The 13,947-nt window shown below is 40.5% G+C and overlaps 1 protein-coding gene across 3 annotated transcripts; it reads right to left on the minus strand.

Moving 5' to 3' along the window:
• Positions 1–2,839: 2,839 nt before the first annotated feature.
• DIRAS3 (DIRAS family GTPase 3) lies at positions 2,840–6,881 on the minus strand. 3 transcript variants are annotated; one of them, XM_034433238.3, is made up of 2 exons: positions 6,521–6,881; positions 2,840–4,127 (listed from the first exon to the last, which is right to left on the minus strand). In XM_034433238.3, the coding sequence occupies exon 2, from the start codon at positions 4,061–4,063 to the stop codon at positions 3,467–3,469; it is 597 nt and encodes a 198-aa protein (XP_034289129.1). In that variant the 5' UTR covers positions 4,064–4,127; positions 6,521–6,881; the 3' UTR covers positions 2,840–3,466. The 3 variants fall into 3 exon arrangements, with proteins under 3 accessions (XP_034289129.1, XP_034289131.1, XP_087745925.1); XM_034433240.3 differs by lacking the exon at positions 6,521–6,881 and adding an exon at positions 6,153–6,450; XM_087889799.1 differs by lacking the exon at positions 6,521–6,881 and adding an exon at positions 5,953–6,021.
• Positions 6,882–13,947: the final 7,066 nt, after the last annotated feature.

Below are 13,947 nucleotides of genomic sequence, written 5' to 3' on the forward strand. Positions count from 1 at the left end.
CTACCACCTCAACCCCAAGACCTGGAAGAATTATACCTTCATTTGAGAAATGAGGATGTTGACTGAGAACTGCTATAAACAGAAAAATGGACTGGATTTTCTGTGATTCATTTTGCAACTAAAAAACAAAGCATTGATGTGACAAATCTTCAAACCAATCTTCTCCAATTTGATTGTTAGGCCATAAATTTTATGGTAGCTGCGAAGTGGAATTGCAGGCCAATGTCGCTGGAGGGTATTATATAGGACAAGGCTGTATCAACTGGCTGTATATTTTCCCCCTGCTTTTATATTGCATTATTTTATGTTTTATGCACTGTTAGGCACACAGAGACACTAAATTGAGATGGGTGAGTTATATAAGTTCTTTAAATAAATAATTTGAGTTTGCTGCAGCACAAAACATGATTAATTAGCAAATACTTTGTAGTTTATGACAATGCCTGCAATACAAGCTTAACTATATTATCTTATGTATGGTTTATTCAGCCCAATTGCACATTAAACTATAGCAAGCTACAAGCTAGGTTAAAATGGGACTGTGGTTCTGAGGGCTGTATGTACCACTTCTTAAAAACTCAAATGGCTTGAAGCTTGTCAATTCTTCGATTGTCTGAAGGCTGTAGCACCTAAATGACATGGATTGTGTAAACTAAAAAAGATATATTTTGATAGCTTGCTTCACAATTCGCAAACAGAGGTAGCATCATAAATAAGTCTGCTTTCAAACCATAAGACACCCTGCAGACTGAAACTTACATCATCTTTCTTAAATCTTTCCACCTCCTTTATGGCCTATTCTCCATATACAATTCTCGGGAGATGAGCTATAAAACAGAATACTGTTATCAAAAGTCATTGGAATCACTCAAGGCAAAAAACGGTGGTTTACAAGCACAAATCCATATTCTCTGCATGGCTAAAGGCAAGAAAGAAGACCATGCAATTTGCTAATGAATATTGCAGAAAGCTGGTCTGTAGAAACAGCCTGTCTTTCCAACCGCTTTTATAGATCTATAAAAACATTAGTCATGCAGGATAGGATTTTTCCCACCGCCCACTTGACGGTCATCAATATCAGAACCCTTGAACTCATTCTTCCACAACCATCTAGCTAGCTAATAGGGTTGCCTGTGAAATACCCAGAACTTGCTTTTATAGCTTAGTTTACAAACCAAGTTTTAGTCATTTTTATAAACGAGTCAGGAAACTTTAGTTTAAGAAATGTGGAGAGAAGTAACTAATCAAGACACGTGTAGGAAAAAGAACAAGCACTACTCACACTAGTAACCCTTGATTTAACTTGGTTTGCCACTGGGTTTAAATATTGTGCTAAACCAAAGCAAACAAAACAATAAATTACAATACAACACATAATTATAAAATGGTTTGTAAAGTCTAGTTTACAATGCAACTTATATGAAGTAGGCCACTACGATTAGTGTTAGAAAATATTATTAAAGCTTAATTTAGCACAATGTGTAAAAACAACTGTGTCTAAAAATAGAGAGAAAAGGTAAATTATGCTGCTGTCTGTCTTTAATAACTGCTAAGATTTTTTTTACCCTTACCTGATAAGTCACGTCTCTCATAATTTTGTCTTCTACTCTATTTATTCCATCAGCATACTTTTAGTTTACAAAGTCCAGAGAGCTAAACTGGTTTAAAGCCAATTTAAATCATATTTGGCTGTCTGCAGCTTTGTAAATATTTATTTAGCATTTTTATTCGTTCAGGCTCAGCACTTTTATGCAACTGAGGTGATAATGCTACTGAGACATTGATGATAGCAGTTATAATTATTGCTTACTATGTTCTCTATGGAATTGTATTAAGTGTAAAAGCTACATTATATGTTTATTATAACACAAGTCATTTTTTGAATCTGGATTCCTTATATTTTCAATTGCAAATGTATTAATCAGCAGAGAGTAGGCACACGTTTGGTAATAAAATATAGAATGAATTTATAAGCAGTTATATGACTGCATACAATGAATTTGCTATCCTATATTGGTACAACATTTTATAGTTCAAATTCTATCTATGTAGAATTACTTTGTAGAAAATAAGTTTATTTCTATAAATTCTACAAATTTCTGGGTAACAAAATTGAGAGAAAATGCTCATTCATTGTATGGAAATCCAATTTTATCACTAGAGTAAAATGGAGCAATTCCAAGGACCACAGCATAAAATGTCTAAGCCATAATATACTAAGCAATATACTAAGCCATAATGTAGTTAGTGATGCCCTCTGAACTTGGTCGTTTTCTTGCAGACATTTCATTACCAAATTAGACAACATCATCAGTGCCCATCAGAGCATTAATATTAACAAGTTTGGTAATGAAATGTCTTCAAGAAAATCAATCTCAGAAAGTACCAAGGACCTCACAGTTCAACCATGAGCTAAAAATATTCTCTTTTATCCATGATGTAGTTAGTTGGCTTTTTAATAGGATATTCTGTAAACTGATTCAGAAACTCTGGTTTATAGATGAGTGCAATACATGTTTAAATCTATATTCATGGATTAATTTAATTTAATTAATTTTAACTATGATATTGTATATTTATGTTTTAATTTTGGCTGTACACCGCCCCAAGGCCTTTGGGAGGAGGGCGGTATATAAATGAAATTATTATTATTATTATTAATTTGGTAAGCTAAAACTGAGTGTATTAGAAGATCAGGTGTTCCATGCCAGTTGTAGCAAGATAAAAAAGAATAAAAGATGGTGCAGTACCAAAATTCCCCCCCCCCCAACAATTAAATCCACCAAACATGTCTTTTTGGAAAATCAATCTTGGGCAATTAAGTTAGAAAGTCAATAGATACACATTAAAAACTCATTTAATTTTAATTATTCACATAAAATCTTGCCGATGTAGCCACATACGAAGTATTTACATATAACGTGGAACACTTAAGAATAAAGTCTCTTTACTATAAATATACATATTAGAAGGACTATCATAAATACAAATAATCTACAATAATCAGAGAACTATCAATAATCAGATAGTTAAGTTCTATCTGTAAGCATTTATTGTTTGTTCCAAGTATATGCAAGCATTGGCTGCAGTACTGTCTAATTATACTGGTTTACTCAGTAGAATCCTGTTGCGATTTGCTCATTCACATTAGTATTTGTAAGAGGAAATATGTTGCAAATCGAAGAAACTATAAAAATGTAGCAGTACATTGCAGGTTTAAGATTATTTATTCCACTTTTATCATGCACTTGACCACAGAACGGTATTGACCGGTTTGCAGTAGGCATAGCTGATGCTTGTGCAAAAAGGAACATGCAAAATCCAACCGCCCTTAAATAAATATTAAAACAATCCAACCCACATTTACACTTACTTAGCCTCTGAAAATCTCAATAATCAGAATTTTCTCTGACTAGATGTCCTGCAAGATCAAGATTATGCTCTTATTTTAGCCACACAGTAGGTGTCACATCACAGAACATTTGCTTCTCAGTTTATCCTTCTTTCGCTGCTGCTTTGATTTCTTGCCATCCACCTGCAGACTTACATTTCTTCTCTTTTCTAAATTAAGGAGCTCTTCAAAAAGCTCCTGCACGTTATAGTTCATTTTGGCGGAGGTCTCCATGAAGGAGCATTTCCATTTCGTGGCAAGGACTTCTCCTTCACTGGTGCCCACTTCTCTTTGGGGGTTATCGCTCTTGTTTCCTACCAGTATAATTGGGACTTTCTGAATGTCTCCTTTGATCTGACAGATCTGCTCATAGATTGGCTGGAGCTCTTCTACAGATTGCCTGCTGGTCACAGAGTATACTAACATGAATGCATGGCCTTTTGAGATGGAGAGTCTCTGCATGGCAGGGAACTGGTGGCTTCCGGTGGTGTCTGTTATTTGAAGAGTACAGATGCTCTTGTCACAGCTGATAACCTGACGATATGTATCTTCAACAGTGGGGATGTATGTTTCACGGAAGGTCCCTTGTATGAAACGGAGTACCAAAGAACTCTTACCAACACCAGCAGCTCCAAACACAACCACTCGGTAATCATTACTTTGCTCTGGCATCCTGCTTGTTCAATTGGGGACCAAGGAAGAACCTTGAATTTACATGCTCCTTTGGTGAATAGGCCTGTCAAGGGAAAACAAGTTAGATATCAGCAACTGAAGTTCCAACTTGGATTTAAATTCAACAGTACCCTTCCCTCCAAAAGACAGTTTCAAGGTTTTAAGCAAGGAGCATGGTGCACAGGGATGACCCTGCCATTAGACAAAATGAAATGGCAGCTACTGGGAAGAATCACCAAAATATGGTAGAAAAATATAGATTGGTTTGGCCCTCCACAAAATCCCAATTTCTCATGTGGCCCGTTGGGAAAATTAACTGCCCAACCCTGGTCTAAACTATAGCTTAGGCAGTCTCCACCATCTTGAACATTTTCTGCATGTGTTGAATGTAATTTCCAGATACTGATTCCAAATCAGCATAACTACAGTAGAGGATTCTGATCAGTGGTGATATCCAAATTTTTTTACTACCGGTTCTGTGGGTGTGGCTTGGTAGGCGTGGTGTGGCTTGGTGGGAATGGCAGGAGAAGGATACTGCAAAATCCCTGTTCCCACCCCATTCCAGGTGAAGGATACTACAAAATCCCCATTCCCTCCCCACTCCTGGGAGAAGGATATTGCAAAATCTCCATTCCCTCCCCACTCCTGGGGGAAGGATATTGCAAAATCTCCATTCCCACCTCACTCTGGGGCCAGCCAGTGGTGGTATTTGCCGGTTCTCCGAACTGCTCAAAATTTTCGCTACTGGTTCTCCAGAACCTGTCAGAACCTACTGGATTTCACCCCTGATTCTGGTAGCCAAAGTCCATGCTTTTTGGGGAGGGGGGGACCAAATAGGGAAAGTTTGCCCTAACGTCATAGGAAAAGTGCCTTGTATTTGTTCAGATTATTTGTTTTTCTAGCCTGATTTATCAAAGGGATTCCAAAGTTTCAGGCATAACTCCTTCTCATAACTAGCTCTCCAATTACAAAAAAAGAAAAAAGAAAAAAAAAAGAAAAACCACAGATTAAAGTCCCAAACGGATGACTGAGAATCTCCATAGACCTAGAGATTAAAGGTGGAAACTACTGCATGTTCTTAAAGATATTTGGGCTACAGAGGTTGAGATAACCAAGAGTAGCGAAGACTTAACAGTATTCTATCCTTCATTACTGCCTACTAACCACAATCCAAATTTTCACAGGCCTAGATGTTCTTAATGCTAAGCCAAGCTGAAAGCTGACCGGCAACATCCCAGTTAAAGAATTGCCTATATTGTGATATAATAGAGGCCTATTTCACGGTTAGCTAACGTTAAGCAAACCACAATGTGGCTTTTTAGTTTAATGCTTCATGTACAAGCCGATCTCCAAACCACATGGTTGTCTTTTTCCATGAGCGCACAGTCCGAATGTTCATACCTACACAGAATTGAGAATTCCCAAATTCCATTCACATTACATGAAAATCAGATCTATAAAAGGTAAACAGTATCCTAGAGTCAAGCCTGATTCCTGATAACCTCATGGATACAAGGATGCAGTGATCTTAGTAATAGGATCTTGTTGCTCCCTGCTTGGGGAGACTAGAATTGTATGATTCACTTCCTGGAGGTCAATTCATCCAAATACTAACCAGGCCCAGTCATGTTTATCTACATTGTCTGATAAACCACCTTAAAAAAAAAAAAAAAGCACCAGAGGTCAATTTTTCCAGAAAGAAAAGTGGTGGAGGCGGCCCAATAACCTCTGATACATGAACACTCCTTTCTCAAGCCTGCAGTACTAAATGTTTATAAGAATATCCTCTCAAGCAACGGTTAAATTGGCTTGAGATCAAGCCAACACGCGCGTTTTTTCTCTCACACCCGGAGTTAGCGCCATCCACAAGAGCCCGCCCATCATCTAACCGGGATTCCAGCCAAGCGTGGATTCCGACCGTGGAAACGCGCTCACAGACCGAACTCTCTTCCACCACCATCCCTCCAGGCCAGAGGAAACGACACGTGTTCCTCCGTCCCAACACCCAGAGAGGAAAGCAGGCCTGCCGATCATCGGGAGGCCGAAGAGCGAGGCAGGCTCGGAGGCGGCAGCCCGGCCAAACACGCACCTCACGGGCAGCCAAGAGGGAGCCGAGCCGAAATCCGGTCCGGTATTGGTCGCCTCCGCGCCTTCCACAGGCTGGGGAGGCCGGACCGCTGTCCTCACGACAACCGGGCTCCCTGAAAACGAGCCACCTCCAAGCCCCGGCCGTGGAGCCGCTTTCCGCCCCGGGAAGGAGTAGCCCTTCCTTGCGTTTTATCTGCCTCCCTGGCGGCGGCTCAACACTCTGGCATCTGCCCGGTGGCCCGCCTTCTTCTCCGGCTCGGTCCGGCTGGAAAGCGGAGCGAGCAGCCAGGAGAGAGATCAGCCCAGCGCTGCCGCCGCCGCTCCGTTCATTCATTCATTAAATCCCCCTCCCCACCCCCGGGAACGTACCACAACCATGCAGCTAGAGTACGACGATCGTCATAAGCAGCAATAGCAGCAATGTAAATGAGTCGTTAAAAGAATCCGAACCTGGAGAATGAACACCAAAGCGAAACTCCGCTGAGAGAGAGACAGCTTCGGGAGAGGGTGGGGGAGCTTTGTTCCGTCCAAAGGGGGAAGACGCCTGTCCTTCTTCGGGTGAAGTTCTTAGGATTGCGGAGGGACCAAGCGGCGGCTGAGCCGGTGGGCTATAGGGAAGCGATCCCTACGGGATCTCCCCGCAGGCGACAGACCCCTCCCCTTTCTCTGTGGAAGCGAGCAGTGCGCCAAGATCAGAATGTGGGAAGTGCTATACCTGTTGAATTATCTTGCTTGGTCATTCACGGTGACACATGGAAGTAGAATCAGAGGAATGAAAGGGCAGCAGCCTTTATATATAGGCTGCTGCCCTTTCATTCCCCTGATTGTATGTGTGTGTGTGTGTGTGTGTGTGTGTATATAGCACAAGCACGACGCACGAAGCCGAAGACACCAGCCTGAAGATGACGAGTGAGACCTCGTTGAAACATCGCCAAATTACTCTCAATCTTACACGGGAAAAGACACGAATACCTCAAGACTTGCATACCTGTACCCGTGAAAATCTACGAAAACAAATATATATATAATTTTTTTAAATAATAAAGGGGATCTAGAATACTTCCCTCTTCCTTGCAGCAGTCCCAGCTGTCCGTTATAAAACAAAATGCTAATAAATCTAGAAGGTCCTATATTAAAGCAGCGATAAAAACCAAAGCAGTACAGGTAATTCTCGACAGTTTGTTTAGTGACTGTTTGAAGTTACAACAGTACTGAAAAAAAAGTAATATGTTTTTCACACTTACGACCAGGGGTGGGTTCTACTTACCTTTACTACCGGTTCGCAACGGGATCGTGCTGCACAGATCACGCTCCGCAGATCGCCGATGATGACATCTGGAGCAGTGGGTGGGGCCTCCCGCTGGTTTTACTACCGGTTCTTGCGAACCGGTCCAAACTGGGGGCAACCCACCACTGCTTACGACCATTGCAACATCCCCATGGGCAGGTGATCAAAATTCAGATTTAGCAACTGGCATGTATTTATGGCAGTTGCAGTATCCCATGGACATCTTTTGCGACCTTCTGACAAGTAAAGTCAATGGGGAAGCCACATTCACTTCACTTAACATGCTACTAACTTAACAACGGCAACAATTCACTTAACAAGTGTGGTTAAGTGTCACAAAAGGTCATAAAATGAGGCAAAATTCACTTAACTGTCTTGCGTAGCAACAGGTAGTCCTTGACTTATGACCACAATTGCAACAGCTAGTCCTTGACTTATGACCATAATTTTTATTGCTATGTAAGACATAGGAATGTAGACCAACATAGCTCTCCTCTGCAATGTCTACCATGGGTGATTTATCAACCACATTTTAGAACTATCCCCACGTCCCATCGTGCACTAGCTGGAAATTTTGAAAGTTGTAGGCACAATACAATGGAAAGACACCAGGTGGAGAAGAGATAACTTTAGACCTTTCTTTTCTGTCTCCCTTTGTTCTTCACCTATGGTTTCTAAATACCAGTCATGTGTGTAGCACTTCACAGCTGCACAGAGAAAACTTTAGATTTATTGAGCTGGAGAAAGAAGGGAAAGCACAGTGGTAAATGTGTGCAAATGCAGGCATGTATATACTAGAAAAAAGGGATGCGGTGGCTCAGTGGCTAAGACGCTGAGCTTGTCAATGGAAAGGTCAGCAGTTCAGCCGTTTGAATCTCAAGTGCCGCGTAACGGAGTGAACTCCCGTTACTTGTCCCAGCTTCTGCCAACCTAGCAGCTTGAAAGCATGTAAAAAATGCAAGTAGAAAAATAGGGACCACCTTTGGTGGGAAGGTAACAGTGTTCCATATGCCTTTGGTGTTGAGTCATGGCAGCCACATGACCATGGAGATGCCTTCGGACAGCGCTGACTCTTCAGCTTTGAAATGGAGATGAGCACTGCCCCCTAAAGTCGGGAATGACTAGCACATATGCGCGAGGGGAACCTTTACCTTTATATACTAGAAAGTTTGAGTATACCTAGAGATAAAGGCTAGCCAGAAATAATCAGCATGAAGAAATCAGTTCAATCTCACCGATTGACTGATACATATAACCAGTTGAAATAGCAGCTCTGCTTTCTCAGTGAGAATAGATAATAAAGATTAAAATCAGAGGTCATCTCTGTAAAAGTGGACAAATATCTAAGGTTCAGCTTTTCTTAGCATAAACACATATGTATTGACCAGAAGAGCGGCATCTGTATAGTTTCTGCTTGCGATGTTGCAGGCAATCCTATATAGCAGGGTTCTCCAAACTTGGCAACTTTAAGACTTGCGGACTTCAACTCCCAGAATTCCCCAGCCAGCAAGTCCACAAACCTTAAAGTTGCCGAGTTTGGAGATCCCTGCTAATCAGAAGTGGGTTCCTCCCGGTTCGGCCGAGCCGGTAGCGGTGACGAAGCAGTTGTGAAATGAGTGACATGGTTGTTAAGAATGCTGCACGGCAGGGGTGGGTTCTAAATTTTGTTACTACTGGTTCTGTGGGCGTGGCTTATTTCATGGGCGTGGCTTGGAGGTCATGTGACTAGGTGGGTGTAGCTAGCTGGTCATGTGACCGGGTGGCCGTGGCTATGTGTATAGGGACTACTCAGAGGGCTGAAAAAAGTCATTTCTGACAGGTCCCCGCACTTTTGACTGGTCCTCACACATATGACCATCCTCACATTTATGCCCGTGCAGCATTCTTAACAACCATGTCACTCATTTCACAACTGCTTCTCTTCACCATGGTGATAAGATAGGGCAAAAAACGTAAAATGTGAGGACAGTCGTAAGTTTGAGGACTGGTCAAAAGTGCGAGGACCAGTCAAAAATAACTTTTTCAGCCCTCTGAGTAGTCCATATGCATAAAAGGATACAGCAATAGAGAGGGATGAAGGAAGGGAAGGGAAATTAGAGTAGGAGGGAGGGTAAGAGAGGGAGGAAGAGAGGAGGAGAAGGAGAAAGAAAGAGGAAGTAGGGAGGAGGAGAAGAGAAAGTAAGAAGGAAAGAAAAGAGAGAGGTGGTAGGTTTGAGGAGAAAGATTGCTGTACCATAAAAAAGATGAAAGGAAAAAAAGCCAACCCCAAACAAATATAAAGATATTAAGATAAAGAATGAATTGTTAAACTTTAAAGAATAAAAGAGAACAAATATAAATAAATAGCAATAATTAGAAACAGACATACAAACATACAATTTATTTTCTTTGAACAGAGTATTTGGCCGGTTCACAAATTTAAACAGTGTTTAGTCATTTCAATTAAATTTACAATTTCTATATTTCCTTTTTGCCATATTTATTCCTCATCTATTTTTTTAAAAAACCAATATTACCCTTCATCCTCATCTCTAATCTTAATCAAATTCAATTTTTCCCTTCTATTCTATATTATACCCCTTCCCATTGTCATCTATTTTTATATCCATCCTCACAGTGGTTAATTATGTAATATTACAGTTGTTTAATACAAATTCAACATTTTAATATAAATCAATTAGTTATATAACTATCTTTTTTGTATATTAATCAATATGAACATGAATATTCCAATTATTTCCATGCAATCCAATTTCTTACAAATCAATTAATTATATTTACCAATAATAATAAAATAATAATAAAATATATTCCTCCAAACCACAATTTAACTATTTCTGCTTTTAATATACAATTAATAGTATCTCAATTATTACCATTCCCTAGTTAAATAGAGCTTTTTTTCTTTTGTGTTTTAAAATCTTGAACTCTCTTTTGCCCTAAATTTCCCATTGTTTGCAGTTTTGCACCTACCTTTTTTGGTAAGGAAAAATAAAAATAAAAATAAATCTCTCTCTGCCTCATTTTGTCACGTTGCAGCAAAGACTCTGCTTTACTTTCAGTTTCGTTTTTTCAGCATAGCTAGGGGGAAAAAAATCTGCTCCAGCACTCTTTGCAGCTAGCAACAGAGCCCTCTGCAAAACAGCTGAGAGCAAATCAGCTGAGAGTCGGGAGGCCAATCTAATCAACTTGTGCTAATTAACCTATCCTGAAGCTGAAAGGGGCTGTTTTTTCTATTTTTGCATGCACCGGTCTACTCATTTGTTTTCTTTTAACACTAATCAGCTGTGGGGCGGCCCCTTGAAGCCCCCAGCAAGAGTTTAAACAGTTTTTTTCCCTCTAGCCATCAGCTGGGACTCAGGAGGCAGCAATAGATTGGGAGTGGGCGGGGTAAGCCAACAGCGATCAGGCTGGGAACCGGTTTGGGAGCGTGGCCAGCCAATCTTATTACCGGTTCTCCGAACTATTAATTTTTTTTACTAGAACCGGTGTGAACTGGGAGCAACCCACCACTGCTGCACGGGCATAAATGTGATGGTCATAAGTGTGAGGACCAGTCAAAAGTGCGAGGACCTGTCAGAAATGACTTTTTTCAGCCCTCTGAGTAGTCCCTATACACATAGCCATGGCCACCCAGTCACATGACCAGCTAGCCACACCCACCATCACATGACCTCCAAGCCATGCCCACAAAATAAGCCACGCCCACAGAACCGGTAGTAACAAAATTTAGAACCCAGCCCTACTGCTAATATATCATAAACAACTATCTATCTCTCTTATTGTGAGCTGCTAGGAGAGGACTGCTATTGCTAAACAGCATATTTCCTTTGATTTTTACTCATGGGTTATTTATTTGCATTTAAAAAGCAGACAGATTAATTACAGCTCTGTATCTTGGCTTGATTTTCAAAGGTTTTCTATTATTTATTATTCAGGACAGCTGCACTTCTTCAGCTACTAAAAGCAACACATTATTGTATTTCCCCAGAATAAAGATGCACTAAGCTGTGTAGTAAATATATTATCTTCTCCTTTAACCAGGCCCAGGCTGGAGAGAGAAAATATATAATTTCTGCTCTGCTTCCCTTTATGTATTGCAAAACATAGACCCAGCTTTTTAGGCTCTTCATTTAAAGACACAGATTAGCAATTTTCTTTGTAGGGCACACCCATTTCCCCCCCTTAAAAATGGTATTAACCATGCTGCAGGTTAAGATTGCTTGCCTTTCTAATTGGCCGATCTAATCTATGCTTTTAACAGCTGCCTGACATTGAAAAATTACTATAGCAGAGAAGAATTGCAAGCAAATAGGCTGAACATAATGGGGAGGAAATCTAAACCTGGTTTGTCCTTATTTGCATATCTGCTTGTTAAAGTCACAAAAAATGTGATTGGACACTGCTAAAGAAGATTAATTCTGGGCTCAAATCTGTTTTATAGTTTCCTAATGTTTTTGTCCCCTTCTACTTTCTACATGATTTCCAGGAGTTAGACTTCCTTCAGATGGGGTGCTTTGTTGCAATAGAGGTAGTCCTTGATTTACGACCATAACTGAGCACCAAATTTTTGTTGTTAACTGAGACATTTGTTAAATGAACTTTGCCCCATTTTACGACATTTCTTTCTTGCTACAGTTGTTAAGCAAATCGCTGCAATTGATAAGTTAGTAACACGGTTCTTAAATGAATCTGGCTTCCCCATTGGTTGGTCAAAAGGCTGCAAAAAGTGATCACATGATGTTGGGACATAGCAATGGTCGTAACCAGGAGTGAAATGCTCCCGATTCGGACCGGATCGCCTGATCCGGTAGCGATCCAGTAGTTCCAAGCTGAGTTGCCTGATTGGCAGAGGCTTTTAAAAGAAAAAAAGCCTCTGCCGATCAGGCAACTCAGCTGGGATCGTCAGAGCCTTTTGAAAGCATTTTTTTACAACCTCTTCACCGAAGAGGTTGTAGAAAAAATGGTTTTAAAAGGGGGGAAAAAATTGGCCTGCCCACCCGGTCACATTAACCCCCCCCCCCAAGCCATGTCCACAGAAACGGTAGTAACAAATTTTAGATTTCACCACTGGTCGTAACTATGAACCAGTAGCCAAGTATCTGGTTTTTGAACACATGATTCTGGGGCTGCTACAAAGATCATTAAGTATGAAAAATGGTCATAAGTCAATTTCTTTCAGTTTCATTGTAGCTTTGAACAGTCACTAAATGAACTGTTGTAAATCAAGGACTACCTGTTCAGGGAGTTATTTTCTCCCAGTTTGCAGCCTTCCCAGTTTTTCCATTTCCTAATTTGAAAATGCCTAAAGGAAGAATGTTTTCTTTGGGACGGAATAGAAGCGCAACCATCCAGGGAGACCCAGATGGCTGGAGAGAGGTTGGTAGAAAGAAACACTTTATATTTTTTTTTCCTCCAAATTTTTTCCTCCAATTAATGAGAATGGAGGGAAACTCTGATTAAATGATGGATACAGCACCTTTCTTTCACTTTAGCTCGGAGAGCTATGGATCCCCAGCATACCTTCTTACCTTTAAAGTGCTCCATGGCTTAGGACCTGAGTACTTACGAGACCACCTGCTGCAACCGATAACCTCCCACCAACCAATATGCTCTCACAGAGTAGGCCTACTCATAGTACCATCATTAAAACAATGTCGTCTAGTAGTTCCAAGGGAGAGAGCCTTCTCTGTGGGGGCACCTACTCTTTGGAACAAAATGCCCCCTGGAATACGAATAATCCCAGATTTTCGCACTTTCCGACGTGCCCTGAAGACCTTTCTGTTTCAACAAGCAGGGCTAGCAGAAACATTCGGTACCTTCGAGACCGTCTTCTGCCACCAATAGCCTCCCACCGACCAGTCCGTTCCCACAGAGAGGGTCTCCTCAGGGTGCCATCAGCCAAGTTATGTCGGCTGGTGACACCCAGGGGGAGGGCCTTCTCTGTGGGAGCCCCAGCCCTGTGGAATGAACTGCCCCCGGAAATATGTAAGATCTCCGACCTCCGGGTGTTTCGCTGCGCACTGAAGACCCTGTTGTTCCGCCAGGCAGGGCTATCAACATAATAATTTTAAATTGGGGTATTTTAAATTTTTGGGGTTTTAAATCGGCCAAATCTATTTATTTTAATTTTTAATTATTGTTGTGTCCTGTGTTTTTAAATTGGCTGTACACCGCCCTGAGTCCTTCGGGAGAAGGACGGTATAGAAATAAAATTATTATTATTATTATTATATTATTATTATTATTATTATTATTATTATTATTATTATTATTATTATTATTATTATCTAAATTCTATGCCAAGGTTTTAGCAGATACACTAAGTTGATTCAATTTATTATTTACTGTTTATAAAAAAAAATTATTATAGGTATATGAAATCTTATTCTGTTCACCGCCCTGAGTCCTTCGGGAGAAGGGCAGTATAGAAATTCAATAAATAATAATAATAATAATAATAATAATAATAATAATAATAATAATAATAATACCTGATTTCAGGATA

Source organism: Pantherophis guttatus, chromosome 3 (assembly GCF_059756535.1).
Source record: "Pantherophis guttatus breed Tessera chromosome 3, ASM5975653v1, whole genome shotgun sequence".
Taxonomy (NCBI): domain Eukaryota; kingdom Metazoa; phylum Chordata; class Lepidosauria; order Squamata; family Colubridae; genus Pantherophis; species Pantherophis guttatus.